Source organism: Vespa mandarinia, chromosome 2 (assembly GCF_050613455.1).
Source record: "Vespa mandarinia isolate Hongniang chromosome 2, ASM5061345v1, whole genome shotgun sequence".
In the NCBI taxonomy this organism is placed as follows: Eukaryota; Metazoa; Arthropoda; class Insecta; order Hymenoptera; family Vespidae; genus Vespa; species Vespa mandarinia.
This window is the reverse complement of record NC_140811.1, coordinates 19726267-19742392: the sequence shown is the minus strand read 5'-3', so window position 1 is coordinate 19742392 and position 16126 is coordinate 19726267. Positions and strand designations below refer to the sequence as shown.

Here is a 16126-nt window from a genome sequence, read left to right as displayed (position 1 = left end):
CCGACGGTAGGTAAAGTACCGATGTACTTTCCTAACGAACCTACCCGTTTCCCACGTGGAAAAAAGAAAAAGGGAAGGGTAATTCGTCTACACGACGATATCATCGTAGATAATGTATGTTTGAAACTTTTCGAGTCCCAAAAGCCCGCTGAGAAGATTCTTTCGTTTCCTTTGATCTTGATAAAACGAAGATCCTAAATTAATATGTCTTTCTTTAGTCTTCCTTTGCACCCTTACGTCATGATCCTTTTCTCTCTTCTTATCTTCCATCGTCCCTTTACACGTCCCATTGACATCGTTGAACTGAAAAAGAAAGATCTTTCTATTAAGAAAACGGATAAGATTTCAAATAAATCGATTAATTTGGGAAAAATCATGAAAATTCGATCGACGGGTTATAAATATTTGTACGCATTCTCGATAAAAAGGAAAAAAAAAATGTTGCTTTTCTAACAGCTTTATATGAGTATTACATCGTAATAAAAGAGCAATACGATCGATCGGCCTCTTTACGAGAGGGATACAATAAGAAGGATTAACTAATCCATTTCGTACGAATGGAACGGGCAGAGAAATGAAACGAAGAAGGCGCCAAAAGATACTTCGCAAAGTGATTCGCGTGCAACACGAACGTATACATGCATATGCTATATGTTCCGATGGGAAAGTACCAGAATGCCGATCGCTCGCGCGATGTCAGCGCCTATTTAACTTTGTTAGGGTCGCACGCATAACAAGCGGCTTATACGAGAATACCAATGAGATGAGCTCTTACAGCGAAGCTAAACGATCTTCGGAGAATAACGATCGCATGCAAGTTATACGCACGAGGATAATCGGAGATCTCCTCGAGTTTCTAATATCGTTGATCGTCGTGATTTGATCATTTGCGAGGAGGCACGTAAAGGGATGCTTTTAAGCATATCCGGACAAAACTACGAGATTTCCTCTTTTACAAAGATCCACGATGATCTTTTGCGATAATAGGAGAGATTAATACGGATATATCTACTTGTCGTGTATCTAAGATGATAAATCACGTCGACCATCGATACTCGTAGAGCACTTTTTCATTAATATACGTACAAATCTAATGGGCAAAAAATATTTCGAGACTTTCCTTCGAGAATATGCGCGTCTCTTTCTATAAAGACTCGTTGGATATTATAAGGGAACATTTAAATATGCTTAAGGAGAATTGTTTGATTTTAGGATTTAAGTGAGCGCGTGCCGGGTGCCGCGTGGCACAGTTTGCTTAGATTACCTGGGCCAAAGACCTATCACTTTCGGTGCTCCTTACTCTCCAAGTCCAAGTTCTTACCTAAAGTTTACTTTGCTTTCCTTCACTTGGGACCATTGTCCTGGCCCTACGCGCCTTACTAAAAAGAGATAGCCAAGTAGTAGAACCGTGGTTCTCAATACCGTAATCATCCTCTTTACAAAAGCTCTCGAACGTTCTCTTCGAACATTGCGAACGCTCTATTATCAAAAAGAATTTTTCAATGAAAATATCCTTTTCAAGATCGACGAGTATCGAGAAACAAATCTATTTGTATTTACCATCCCTTTCGTTGACTGATAAAATCGAAAAGTTTCAGGGGCTTCTATTTAAAGATTCATCTTTTAATTCGTTTTTAAATTAATTTCGCCATTTCTTTTGATAACGCCGAAAATGACAGATTCGAGAGAACGGAAAAGGGATAAAACTCGAGAAAAGAACTCGGTTGAGAGTCACAGGACCCCTCGGAGGCCCTGTTGAGCTCGTCGTCGGAGAGGGAGACGAGTAGGAGCAAAGTAGGGGTGGAGTCGTGTCGATGGAGAAGGAGAAGAGAGAGAGAGAGAGAGAGAGAGAGAGAGAGAGAGAGAGAGAGAGAGAGAGAGAGAGAGCAAACGGTTGAGGGGCCAGGAATCGGTGATGTCGGTGAGGGAAAAGTAAGTAGTGTTGGAAGCAGGCTGGTGTCTCAATCAGCCAAGAAACGCAGGTTGGGGTGCCCTGGACCCCTGTGGGTGGAGGACAGAGTGGGGCGGAGGGCGGAGTACGAGGCCTTCGGCTTCGGAGCCGTCACAACTCAATCTAGTAACTCAGAGGCTGCGGCCGTGCGCGAACGTCTCGTTACCTCTTTCTTTCTCCTTCTATCTCCCTCTTTACTTCCGTTTATCCGTCATTGTTTTCTTTGATCTTTTCTCTTCTCTCTTTTCCCTGCACACAGACGCGCGCGTGCACGCGCACATAGAGCTACATTATACATTTTCGCTCTCTCTCTCTCTCTCTCTCTCTCTCACTCTCCGTTCTTTCGTTTATCTTTTGCATGTTTTCGCATTCAAACTTCTTCTTCGCGTCGATCTTTCCGTTATGCGTTTAAATTGAACTACAAGAGAAAAACGAAGACGAGGAAGATAAATAAGACAAAGAGGAAGAGAAGAAAGAAAGTCGAAGGATGGAGAAAAAAAGAGAAACGGAGGGACAAGACATTTTATAGAATTATAACAATCGGACGCGAAAAACGAGAGGGAACGGAATTTTAGGGAATCAGTGTGAAAGTGTATCGAGAGGAGCACGATGTGATAATCGTGTAGTTTTCGTCGAAAGAATATACAAAGGTATGTGAATTTTGATAACTTTGTCTTCGATAGGAATTCAAGATAGCATTTCAATCGCCTTTCAATCGTTTTCTCCTTTTCGCGTTAAAAAAAAAGAAAAAGAAAAAAAAAACTACGTTGCGTACGCGCTTTCTCCTGTTTCTCACGCTCGTTTCAAATTTCGGCGCGCGTTTATCGTTTACGAGAGCGAGCGAGCGAGCGAGAGATATTCGATAATCGATATTCTATGAGAATAACGAAAGGAAGAATAGGGGATTATTGATTTTGTTGCGATAGTAAACTTACAGTCGAGACGTGTATCTTTTTCTTTTTTTTTTTATTCTGTACCAGCCCCAATCAAATCCCAAGTACGTATAGATCGCAGTGAACGAGCGACGGACGAACGGATACCGTTCGGTCTGCCTTCGCGATTGAGCGATCATCAAGGCGAGTACGCGATAACGGATACTTCGACTGTTTGTAGAAAAAATAAATATAATTTTGTATTGCGACATAGTACTCGCCGATAATTAGGTACCAGCGGATAATAAATTGCAAATAAAGGCATAGGAGTTATGGGCAATGATAAAGAGAATTTCGCAAAACCGGATCTCGGTAGGCGTACGTTCCGAGTACTTTCAAATCATATTTATCGCATCATCGTTCACGTCGTTTAATGCAAACGAGTTTTTCCACCGAAATAAAAATAATATAAGTAAAAAACACCTTTCAACATAATTAAGATCTCGAGATATAGATCTCGGCAGTCGAACAGTTAAAATGTCGGTAGAATTTTTATGCGCGAGTCTTAGAACGAGAAACGAACGATAAAGAAAGGAAAGGAAAGGAAAGGAAAGGAAAGGACGATGACTTTTCTCTCCCTTCTTGCGCTCTGAGCATCGACAATGTTGAAAATCACCTGCCCCCGAGAGTAGTACGTCTATCCTACGTAGTAGTGTGTTACATCCTACGTAGTAGTGTGTTACATCCTACGTTGAAACGCTTGGACACGGAGAGACACGCGACCGCGTATAGGACGTAGACGATAAAAGGCTATCCTCCCTCCTTTCTTTCAGGCGGTTCGAAGAAGGTAATAGGAAGATGAAATTGGCAGTGTCGTCCGCTCATTAGCGCCCAAGACACTTCGTGCCATAGATTTATGTGTCCCTGTGCTAACGAACTCGCGTGGCATTGACTCGATCGTGACTCGGGCCTCTTTCTTAACGATCAAGCAACAATGACACATTCGTCGTATTCGCGCGAATCATCGAAAAACCAACCTTCGGATCCTAGGATGATTATGTTAACGATCTAGATTGTGAGAATTTTTTTCACAATTAAAATATTTCTTGCCGTTTTCCTTTTTTTACGGGTAACGATCTTTCGAAAGAGAGGGAAAGAAAGAGCGGCACGCGTTAATGACGACTCGCTCAATCGTGAGGATCGAGCCAAGTCTAGAGGCAATGGAAGCGAAAACCGATGCTCAGTCGGAAATCACGACGTTTCTTTCTCTACCATCGCGTAGGATGATATTAAAGCGATTAATGGTCTTTCGTAGGTTCTTCGACCGAGAGAGAGAGAGAGAGAGAGAGAGAGAGAGAGAGAAAATTAAATCAATTGAGAAAGCAGAGACAGGGAAAAAGAAAAATAGATATTCCTCGAATATCCTCTGTTCGTCGGAAAGAAAAAACGAATAGAAAACTGTAAGGATCACGGGCGAGAAACGAGTTTCTAAGGGTCCGGGTAGTAGAAGAGTAATTTATGAAGACATAGAAGCTCGACGTAGCAGCTTTTTCCTTGGGATGAATCTAGGAAGGCTCGCCTGGACTGTACCAGGCGAGCCTCTCCACCTTCAACTTTTCTATCCGTTAATACTTCTAACTTCAGGAGGGGAAGAATTATCGCGATAGAACAGGATGTAGGTTCGTAGTTGAGAAGTTTAAGGGAATAGGACAGAGGAGCTCGACGTGGACGTACGACCTACCGTATAACGACTGAGAAGGGTTCGGCCCTATTGTACTCTCAGGAGCATCGAGATTATTAGAAAAGGAAAGGGGGAACGCGGTGAGACGTTGAAGAATCTATTTGACGTTTTTCTCCTCTCTCACGTTCTCATTTTATCGATGCTTTTTGCCTTTTCAAATATCCACGAAGAGAAAGAGTAAGATACGTAGCGAGCAACATCTTTAAAATTGTAAGTTACTCGAGCGTGTCCAGCTCGTGCTTGGCACCTGGTATAAGAAAGACAACAAATACGTTCCACGTACGAGACACGCGGCCAATCATTATCCAACATAAGGACTTTATCGAGGAGGCACATCTCCCTCGATCTCTCTTTGGAACATAAAAAGTAAAGGTAAAAGGATCGCTTCGTGAACCGTTAGAAGGGGCGGATTAGAGGGCCTGGCGGATCGCGACTTTCTGTCACGACTCCTCGAAACCCGGAAGCAACGCTCGATCACGATGTTCTCTTCGGACTATGAATTTCGAGTTGGCGATCACTGAGTTAACGAATGTTACGAGCCATATCTATATATGAAGGAAGGAAGTATTCCAAGTTGGTAATCACTGAGGGGCTATTGGGGCCTGGCCATCTGTCCCTCGTTGCCACGTCCGTTAAAACGCGTCTTGGTGGTCCATTTTGGGCCTGTACGCTCGGAGGCCCGCGTCACGTTCGGTGGGCCCGTTGCACCTAAATTACTGCCCGATAGTGCATAGTTTGAAACTGGCATACGCGTTACGACATGACCCAGACCCTTTCCTAGATCGACGTTCGTTCGAAAAGAATTTCTAGGATGTACGTATTTGGAGGATCGCCCTTCGAACTTTATTTCAAGGATTCTTCTTTTTCCAGAAAGGATTTAAGATTTATTATTCTCTGGAAGATAGCCCTAAGTAAAAGCAAGCTCTACGTTAGGATTTACGTTCGATCGAGGAAATCGTTATTAAGATGTATCATTCTACGATGTCGTCGCGATCGATCGAATACGTACGGGGTGATTGTACGGAGACGTAAACAAACAAGAGAACGGGCTTCTCATTCGCAAAGCGAGTCCTTTCGAGTCGTTGCGTAACGCGTTGCTCTCTTACGATCGTTTACACTCAAGCTTGTATATTTTAGTGCGAGATCTCGAAGTGATCGTTCCGTAAATATTAACTCGTCGCATAAACGAAACCTGATGAAATTATTTACTCGGCTTCTACGAGTAGCGTCGATGCATCCGATCGAAACGCAAACAGAGAGAGAGAGAGAGAGAGAGAGAGAGAGAGAGAGAGAGATCCTGTTTTTATTTCCTCCCGCCCCCCCTCTCTCTCTCTCTCCCTCTCTCCTTGTCTTCCTTCTTTTTTCCGTTCGCTTCTAGCCTTCTTCGCCTGGCCCTCGAAAGATTTTGAGAACGTGCTCGCTCTTTTTCTAATTCTGGCCGCCAGCCAGAGTCGAAATCCGTTATGTATGTCACGTGTTCCGAGCTTCTCGCGTGCTCCTTGGAAGCTTCAAGGAAGAGTCCAAGTATGGTATATTTTTAGTTGCCGCATGAATTTTTTCCATCTAATCGAGTAAGAACGATAAACGTTGAAGTACATGCGTATGTAGAAAAACAAATCGATCGATCGATCGATCGATAAGCGAGGATTTTCGGCGTTTCGTTATTTTTCGTTTCTACGAAACGATATCGGTAACCGGAGGTTGGCAAGAAGGTTCTCAGACCGTTAGACGCTTCGCTCGTTCTCCAAGTTGGTATCGCGATGCCTGGAGCACGAAGAGAGAATGAGACGAAAAGAAAAAAAGAAAGAAAAAGTGAAGGAGGAAGAGAGAAATCAGTTTCTTCGAACGGATTCGGACAAAGAGCTCGCTGTCCATTTTCTTGAATACGTTCGGAACGTTACACGATTAATTATAGTTATTACTTTGCTCGTAGCTACACGTGTTTCTAATTTTTCCCCTTTAAAAAGTCGCATTTCGAGCGCTTCCTTGTATCGTAGCTCGTCAAGAGACTGGGTTGCGAAAGCGAGTTTTAATTATTGCGAAAAACTGATTCCGTTTCTAAATGAGATTGATCGAACAGATGCTACGACAGCTGTGGCAGACCACTGATCGATCGATCGACCGATCGATCAGTGGTCCGAAAGAAATCTTTACGCGATCCTTACGAGAATGATTAAATAAAATACGTTTAAAGCATTGGACGTATATCGTAATAGATATCATGTAATGGCAATGAATTGGACGAGCGCGCATTACCGAACGGCTGCCGGCTAGCGCGTGCTTTGCGAGCTCTACCACCGTATACCCCTATGTATTATTTATATTGTATATTATCTCTATATTAGTTTTGTACGTTGCAGCGCAATGCACCGATGGCTTTGACCGCTCGCTCAGTTACTCGGTACTAACGATATGGATATCAATAATCGTGTGTTCGAGTTGGAACGAAGAGACGCAAGCTAATTGGAAAAAACAAAGAAAAAAAGAAATCCGAAAATTGTATATCCCCTCTTTCGTTCCTTTACCTTTAGAAAGTAAAGCGAATATCGTAAAAGTTGCGACATAGTATTCTCGAGACTTGTAGTCGTAAATAGTTTGGAAATTTAAAAACTCGTGTAGCTCGTAGTTTTCTTTGACGCGAGAGAAGATCTCGCCGCGTAAATTTGCATTCCGCGACATTCTTAAAATAAACCAGGCTTTCTTCGCCCGCCTATGTCACTCGAACGAAGGAAGATCTCGTTAGGACTTTTTGTCACGTCTTCTTTCTCGTGCGTTCCCGACGCGACGAAGCGCAAATTGCGTTTCGCTTATAAAAAGGTTCTTCTTCTTCCGACGATTAAAAAGCCTTCTTCCGCGTCGCATGGTAATCCGACGTCCGATAGTCGTCATTGTTTGGTATGTGTTTCTCGCTCTAGTTACCTCGTCGTCGAATAAACGCTCGATGATATATATATATATATATATATATATATATATATATAATTTTTTTTTTTCTTTTTTCTTTTTTTCCTAAACGCGTAAACACGCTGAGCTTGTTCGAAACGATAGAAACATTTCGCTCATATTTAACCGAAAGGCTTTCAAACACTTTGAGAGACATCAAGATATAATCGAGCCTGTAGCTCGAGTTGCAAAAGGATCGTTCGTTCGCTCGTCCAAAAAGAAGTCAGCGTCCAATAAAGTAAGTTCGATATCGTAAAGTAAAGTAGATAAGCCATAAGGGGTTTATCGAGAATTATGTAAGTCGCTACGATCGCTCATAGTCGCGATGGAGACCGGTAAAGGAGGCAGAGAGAAAGATAAACGTACATATATTTAGCTTTCACTCGATAATGCGAACCGCTCGTAAGTTCCCACCCACTCGTATCTAGGTACTGGAGGAATTGTATTTTCTCAGGCTCGTCGGATACAACAACCATCGACACCTACGTAAAAGCGTATTCGTTTTCCTTATTGTCGCAAGGCCAGCGAGATACGACGTTCTAGATAGTAAATTATCTAACGGAATGAAGAAGAAAAGTAGAGAGAGGGGAAGAAGAGAGGGAAAACGATTGAAAGAAATTCTGTAGGATTTGTAATACTTGAGGCGAGAAAACTCAACGGTCAAGGTACGAGCGGTTGAACTCGAACGATAATTGGCTCCCTGCACGTCGAGGGACGCGCGTTCTCTCGCTCGCAACGGAAGAACCTACTTAAGCGTCTTTTGTATTCCTTACTTGAAACAACGAGCTGAAAATATACTCGGGAATATCAAAGTCCAAAGAGACACTTGATCGGATTACTTAGAGACAGTAAGTGAAACGTAATCTAAACATATATAAAAATTGGATCGTCGAACGCGACCATCGAACGGATTCATAGTCGGTGAGATCTGGGAGCGAGGATGAAAGAGGATCTTAGAAATGATATCCCGTAATGTTTGAGGACGAGCGCCGTTAGTCGTTAAACTTTGTTATTTCTTACTTTATTTTTTACTTTAGAAAAAAAAGGCCGATTCGACGTTTAGATCGACGCTCAAAGCGAGTATAAAAATAATCAGGTATGATATGCGTTGGATTATCTCGTTTCTTATTCCTCAGGATGTCTCGTGGGGTGCATCGGTTGGACGTCGTCCTGGTCTCGATGCTGTTAACGACGATGCTAGCCGGCACAAGATCCACTTCCGTGCGTTGCGAGGACGCGAGACTTAGGTGCGCTTATAGAACCGGATGTGGAATGGCTCTTCAACACTACGTTACCGGTTGCGCCTCCGTTTTGCAAGGTGACAATTGCTCCGACGCTTGTCAGCACGCGCTCATCGCTTTGACCAGTACCGACGAGGGAAAGGAGCTCATGACGGTGAGAACGTGGAGAAATATCTCCATGCGTCTAATATCTAAAGATACCTGTAATATAACTTCGATAATGTCGATGGAAAATGTTTTCAGTGTCAATGCACGCGAGACGACGAGCTCTGTCAACAATCGAAGCAGAGGGTCGAGATTTGTAGATCGTCGGTGACGACGGCTATGAACAGGACGAGGGTATCCTGCAGGATAGCCACGTGGATATGTAACGCGGATGCCCTATGTCAAACGGCTTTGTCGTATTACAACAAATTCTGCAAGAGCATGTTCCATGGGAAGAAGTGCACTCACCGGTACGTATCTTCGATTCGATCCAATCGAGACAATAAGGGAAAAAGCGATAGTAGATATCGGTGGGGCCCATTTAAAAGTAATATTCGAATGGGCTCTCGCACAAATTGTCGATGACAAATATAATATATAAAATAGATTCGTTCATTCGTCTCTAGATGTAGAAATTCGATCAACATATTGACGCGACAAGAAAAGGCGGCGAAGCTCAGTACCTGTCTTTGCGACGGTTCCGAGGAATACGATTGCAAGGGGATCCATCGTAATATGAATACGCTCTGCTTCGGTAGGATTCATCACGATTATCGCCAAGTAAAAAAAGTCGTCGACGGGACTAGGACGAACGAGATCGTTCGAACGGAGACGAACGTTCTTGGGAACGAGGTGCCGAACGAGGCCACGACCGTTCGTCCTTTCGTCGACAGGACGACGTTGGCGATGTCCATCACTTTGCTCATTCTTTTTGCGAGCCAAGGTAATCCACACTTATCTTCTAAATAACTTTTAATCACGCGCATAGGTAGTTGCATATTACGCGCAATTGGTTCATTTTGGTTCATGGCTGGTTTCAAGAGAATTCACATGAAAGACGTACGAGGAACGAGTGTGGAACTACTGTGATAGCGCATCATCGAACGCCAAGAAAACTTTGAGACGTCGAGATGTTAACGGAGGGAGAGCGGGAAAGGGGAGGGGGAAGAAAGGAAAAAAAACAAGAGACGGTCTAGCGTATTGTATTTTTCAGACTGATGCCGAGTACCACCGAGTGGCAAGACGAGATGTCCAAATAAAGTACAGTACAGTATTCCGCGAGTGAACGACCAAAGAGCATTTTTCTAGGAATGTTTACGAGAATAAGCGCCGGACTATGAACGCGGTCCATGAAGAGGACGACCGCCAGAGATAAAGCTGCCGCTTTTGTCCCCGAGTATCCTAATCGAAGACTGCGCTTTGCGTTAAAGACGCAAAGATTTCCGATAGAAACTAACCGCGTGTTCCAAAAAATTCTGCAAAGAAAATTGACCGAGGAGCAAGGAGACCGTTTTGCGTTGTACATTGATTATGTATTATATAGTAACAGATAGGGTTATTTGTTTTTAATATTGTTGCGTTATAAGTATTATTATTATTATTATTATTATTATTCTTAATTTATGACAAAGCACGACCGAACATTGATCACAATCGCAAAAGGTTATTCTTCCCTTTTGAAGGGTGCGACTTTTTCATTTGATTTTTTTTTTTCTTTTCATTATTCCAACTCTCCAAACTTTCTCATCGACGATGTATCCCACCGTTTTTTTCACTATGTTTTGAAGACCTGTCAATTGATAACATAAGACGACGAGCGTACCGATTCGTCCGAATCGAAGGAATCATACGACGTATTGTACGTTTATTATGCGAAATTAAGCGCGAGTTACCAAGCTATATATGCGTTTCGAAGTAATCGTATCTATTCGTAACGGCGGAAATACTAATTTCTTCCTTTCTTTCATAATGCGAACGATAAAGAGGTTAATGAGAACTTTCGGATTATCTAGGGTGATTGCGTAAAAAGAGTCGCGTTAAAGGTAACATTGGATATGTCGATATTGGTTATTAATGAAAATAAGAAAAAGGAACTTTTTCGATGCTATCGAATACATTGTCTAAGACTCTCTTGAAAAATGAAAACTAACGATATATCGAATCGCGTTATCAAAAAGACTTGTAACGGGCGACGAGAATGTAACGAAGGTACAACAACTGTAAATTATTTTTATCTATTGTAGTTACTTTTAATTATTTTACGACTATCGCATTATTTTTTTTCTACCAATGGACAATCGAGAGTATTTAATTTAAATAATAAATATATTTCTTACCACCGTGTGTCGATGTGTTGCTCGTAAGGAAGAAGGCCAGCCAGGCAGGCAGGCAGTTCAGTTAGCGAAGGGACAAAATAAAAGATCACAAGGGGCCACTCGATATCGGACAGGTGCACGAGCAAGACGATTATTATCTAACGATCGCGTAGCTCATTTTGTAAACTGAGATGATCACGAAGAATCGTAACAATGCTCGTCTAACAATTCTTTGGATATAAATTTTCAAAACAATTCTCTCTCCTCTCCTTCAAGATTCCGAGGAGAGAGAGAGAGAGAGAGAGAGAGAGAGAGAGAGAGAGAGAGAGAGAGAGAGAGAGAGAGAGAGAGAGGGGGGGGGGCAATATTATCAAAAAACTTGATAGGTCGACGTAGAAAGAAAGTAGGATACGAATAGAGAGCACTCACCTTGGATGAGTAGGTAGATGTATAAGAAAATAAGAGACGCGAGAGTGTGAAGAGCAGTGCTTAATGTCGAGGAAGGAGGAAAAGGTAGCGGAGAGTGAGTGAGTGAGTGAGTGAGTGAGTGAGTGAATGAGAGAGTGTGTGAGTAAGAGAGAGAGAGAGAGTCGGAGGCGAAGGGCTATGGGGCATTCTATTGAGCATCAGCTGTTATTGTGAACCAACTATACGGATCCAGCGTGGTGCTCTCGACCACTTGGCCACACACGTCGGTTTCTTTTAACAGACTTGGATATCGTATAGCCGGTGTAAGCTCTACCTGAACACATCATCACGGTACTTCGGTGTATTTCCCAAACGCGAAACGATCCTCTTGGTAGCGCAGCAGCGGCTACTCTCCGCGATTAAAGAAGTTTTCGAATTGCTCGTACAAACGGACTATAAAGTATAATATCGTTGCTAAAGCTCGGCTCGTTAACGAGCGCACTCGCGATTATAATTAAGAATAAGACCGATATTTACGAGGGGGATATTTTGCACGAACCTCGCCCGCCGGCGCTATAATTATCGAGAGTAAACGATATTTACGAGACGTGGAAGTAATTAGCGTGGAAGTAATATGGTCCAGGAATTTCTAAGATTTCAACATACCTTTCTTTTGCCCTAGAGCTACCTTCCAATCGACATTTCCATTATCTCCTCTCTTTCTCTACCGCAAATTCGCTGTTATTATCTGCGATGACAATGTCTCTTTTCTAGCAACACGGTACTTGGAAATTCGCGAGAACGAATCCGGGAGAGTGAGAGAGAAAGAGTATCGTGACTTGGCCGCCCTCTTTCACGGGTCGCGTCGCGAGTGAGACAAACGAATAGATTCGAAAGTCTCCAAGTCTTCTTGAGAGCTTACAAGATAAAACCGTATCGTCGTATCGTAGAATTCATGGCGTTCGTTCGTTTTTCGTTGGCCTCTTCCAACGCGACGATGGACTTTCGTAAACAGGAAAGGTATTGCTGCTCTTGGTGCGTTTGGTAGAGGTAGACTCTCTCCCGCGCACGCCACACACACACACACACACACACACACGCACGCACGCACGCACGCATGCACACACACCGAAGAGGATCGAGGTAGCGTGCGCGTGTATGAGGGAGAGGGCGGAAAAGGAAGGAAAGAAGATAGGTGGTAGGCAGAAGAAAAGGGAGCAAGAAAGAGAAGGATGCTGGTGTTGGCCACACACGTAGCCAAGAACGGCAGGAGGACCCCCGTGTGTACGACGGAGAAGAAGGTATTCGAGGTAAGGAGAGAAAGAGAAAGAGAGAGAGAGAGAGAGAGAGAGAGAGAGAGAGAGAGAGAGAGAGAGAGAGAGAGAGAGCCCGCAGGCTCCATGCGCGGACCACCCACCTTGACTCGGGCTAGAGCTCTCTCAGCTCGATCTTCTCGAGACTATCGTCCGTTTTACCGAAAGAGGAAGATGCTCGAGTTTAGCTAGTGAAAGAGCAAAAGAGAGAGAGAGAGAGAGAGAGATTCCCTAAGAATCCTCTACTAATTATGCCGTTGCAGTCGAATCTCCTCGTGAAACGCACCACCGACCTCAGGAACATCGGTTGTTGGTTTATGACTAGGAAAATGAAAAGACATCGGAGAGGGAGGAGTAAGAGGTAGCTTCGATCCTTCCGGTTTTCAATTTTAACTTTTGTTTCGACGAAGGATCCACCTAACAGCTGCGCGACTTTCTTTCCGTGGTTTTAGTCAGTCGTAAAGATGCCATCGAAATTGTTCTTTTCAGGTTGACCGGAGTAAAATGGGAGGAAGTCCTCTTGAGAGTACCACGTTTCGTCGACGTCTCGATCGATAATCCATTCAGTCTAGAGAAGAATATTTTCTCGAGTATAAATTTTTAGGTTATTTGAGAAACTGAGAAAGTTAATACGCTACTCATTTTTAATACTTATTAGTCGGATAATTTGTCGAAATTGTGAAAATATATGTGAAAATATATTAGAATGACAATACGCGTAAATACATAGAAACTACGTGTATGGTTACAAAACGCCATCGATCGGAAGATCCAATAGTGAACGAAATAAAAGATTGAAGGATAAATCTTGAATGTTTGGAAAAATGTTTGTCGTCTTTTGTTATTACATTACTTCGATCCAAATATAAACTTCGTATAATCATCAACACATAGTCGTATCGTTTTTCTTCTGTTTTTTTTTTTTTTTTTTTTTTTTTTTTTTTTAATTCATGTACATCACTCGGCGGTAATATATAATTAATCGAAAACACAGATCGTTTTACAAATGCACTTCGTTACGTACCTTTTACGAATGATAACGTTGATAATATCTTATTTTTTGATACATTAAGGTGGCGTTATAACGTCGTGCATCGCGTACCGCCACGTCCACGTCCTGGCTACTTCTTCGAATCTTTCACGGTCGTTCATATACATTTCCCCTAATTCTGGCTCCATACATACCTATATCAGGCACAAGGCATTTCAATAAAGACAATTGTTATTGATAGAAAAAGAAGGGAGAAAAGGAGAAAATGAAAGAACGTGTAAGATTTACCTGACAGTATGGATCAGTGAGTAAACTTTGCACGCTAATGAGGACCTTCGATATGGTAAGAGCCAAAGACCAATTGTGATGTATAGAGTCTATACCAACGTCTCCGTGCCTTGAAACATTCGGATGTAAGATTTTTGTGAGAAATCTTACGACAGGTGGACACATTGGATAACTAAAATAATAATTATTAACGTAGATTTCGCATCATTGGAAAAAGAAGAAATTTGATATCATAATCTCTTTTTCTATGCACCTGTATGGTACTTGTAAGTATAAATAAAACAATCCACCCTCGTAAGGACTACCCACGGGTCCGGTAATCGTAGCCTGCCAATGACAGCACATTTGATCCAAAGGCGTAGCTTCTATACCCTCCGGAGGATCCATTCTTAAACTTTTCAGTTCGCTTAGTAGTCTATTTCGCCTCCAATAATATTCCTCCATTCTCGGAGCTCTCGTTCGTAACGACGTTTGAGCTAAACACGTTCTACAGGGAGCAGAAGAAGCAAGCTGATCGTACACTTTGTACCAATTTTTAACCAACCCAATGGGTCTATATAACGGCCAACGCATCTTCACGTGTTGCTGCCACTGTTGAGCCGTTACGTGGGTCGATAATAGGCCGCACCATCTGCGACAAACATTTGCGGCCGACCAAAGGCTTACGTCGTCTAGATGAGAGAAAACGGCCAAAAGAACCTCAGGTGGTAGGCTCTCTACAAGACCGGGCACGTTGATAGGCTCGTGTTCTATATGCTTATGATTTGTCAACATATCCAATCTATATGACAAATTATAAGGCCTAGAAGGTTCCCCAACTTCATGTTCGTACTGCAAACAGTTATCCTGACGGCGCTGATATTCTTGCAACCTTTCCAAATTTCTTTCATAATTGATTCTAAATGATTCAACGCTCGCGCATGTATTGACAGGTGGATTCTGATTATTGAACACATTGAAATTCACATTTTGCGGAGAATTTTGTTGTTGCTGGCTCGTTCTTCGTTCGTGATTGTAATAAAGATCTGTCGGTTCGTCGTTTCCAGAATCTTCGTCGTCAGTTTTCTATAATAGATTTCCAATCAAGATCCAATTCTTTTCTCCGCCCTCCCCCCCACCCACTCGCCAACGATCGCAAATTTCTTTAAATAAGAGTCAGGTCGAATGATTCATGAAATATATATATATATATATATATATATATATAAATGTATATGTATATGTATATATATATATATACATATGTTTATTTATTTATTTACCTCGCTAAATATCGGAACTTGAAATAATCCAATATCATTGGGAAACAAAAATGCGTGACAGGTCGCGCAAACAGGCTCTTCGAAGCATGGGCCATAGTACCCATTGCAGATATAACAAGCTGTTGTCTAAAAGCCAAATCGTTTATCAGGGATGGTTATAACATTGGAAAGGTTTATTTGCAAACTAATATTTATATCCTCTACGTGACTTAATTTTGCGGTCTCTTCTAATCAAAAGATAATGCAATTGCGTCTAAAAAGTAATAAATGTTATAAAAGATTTTCCGTTAAAAAGCACGATGAGTCGAAGGTGTATTTAATTTACCGAGAATTGAAATTCTGGACAAGGGACGAGCTTCTCACCGGCCATCTTGATCGTAGTCGCACGTACAATAATAATCCTCTAGGAACGCCAGTCGAGATCCTGAGTTCCGAGATAAATCCCCCACCCCTCTCGTTAATTTTCTCTAACTTTATAAACAAGCTGCACCTATTTGTTATCGGTTACAAACTCTATAATTTTCCTTTATGACTTACGGTCTGTTTCCTATGAACCAATATGGCTACCATCCTGTAGCCGTCTCCGAAAGCTGTCAGCGACCTCGTGTAACAAATTTCATGTTACGAGAGACGTTTCCATAAAACTGTATCTGTTGTATGCGCGGTTTAACGGCCGATACATAACAATATTAATGATAAAAATAATTCGTTGACGATTGCAAATTTCTTCGTCAACTTTGTCCCTAGTTGAAATTATATGCCAATGAGATATAAAATAAGTGAAAATATGATCGTTGTAAAGGTGACTTGTTACAA

At 42.2% G+C, this 16126-nt stretch overlaps 2 protein-coding genes across 7 annotated transcripts; one reads left to right on the top strand and one right to left on the bottom strand.

Annotated features, from left to right (window-relative positions):
• Position 1: 1 nt before the first annotated feature.
• On the bottom strand, positions 2-16033 carry morgue (modifier of rpr and grim, ubiquitously expressed). 3 transcript variants are annotated; one of them, XM_085664739.1, is made up of 7 exons: positions 15848-15985; positions 15636-15734; positions 15311-15436; positions 14302-15113; positions 14049-14220; positions 13794-13954; positions 2-303 (listed from the first exon to the last, which is right to left on the bottom strand). In XM_085664739.1, exons 2-6 carry the CDS (start codon positions 15678-15680, stop codon positions 13838-13840), a joined length of 1272 nt encoding a protein of 423 aa, XP_085520865.1. In that variant the 5' UTR covers positions 15681-15734; positions 15848-15985; the 3' UTR covers positions 2-303; positions 13794-13837. The 3 variants fall into 3 exon arrangements, with proteins under 3 accessions (XP_085520865.1, XP_035721962.1, XP_035722131.1); XM_035866069.2 differs by lacking the exon at positions 2-303 and adding an exon at positions 11361-13337; XM_035866238.2 differs by lacking the exons at positions 2-303; positions 15636-15734 and adding an exon at positions 11361-13337 and having other exon boundaries at positions 15848-16033.
• On the top strand, positions 2006-11336 carry LOC118442986 (growth arrest-specific protein 1). 4 transcript variants are annotated; one of them, XM_085664751.1, is made up of 5 exons: positions 2006-2601; positions 8644-8902; positions 8992-9203; positions 9360-9676; positions 9775-9925. In XM_085664751.1, exons 2-5 carry the CDS (start codon positions 8645-8647, stop codon positions 9852-9854), a joined length of 867 nt encoding a protein of 288 aa, XP_085520877.1. In that variant the 5' UTR covers positions 2006-2601; position 8644; the 3' UTR covers positions 9855-9925. The 4 variants fall into 4 exon arrangements, with proteins under 4 accessions (XP_085520877.1, XP_085520881.1, XP_085520880.1 ...); XM_085664755.1 differs by lacking the exon at positions 9775-9925 and adding an exon at positions 9947-11336 and having other exon boundaries at positions 2014-2601; XM_085664754.1 differs by lacking the exon at positions 2006-2601 and adding an exon at positions 7618-7745 and having other exon boundaries at positions 9775-9928.
• Positions 16034-16126: the final 93 nt, after the last annotated feature.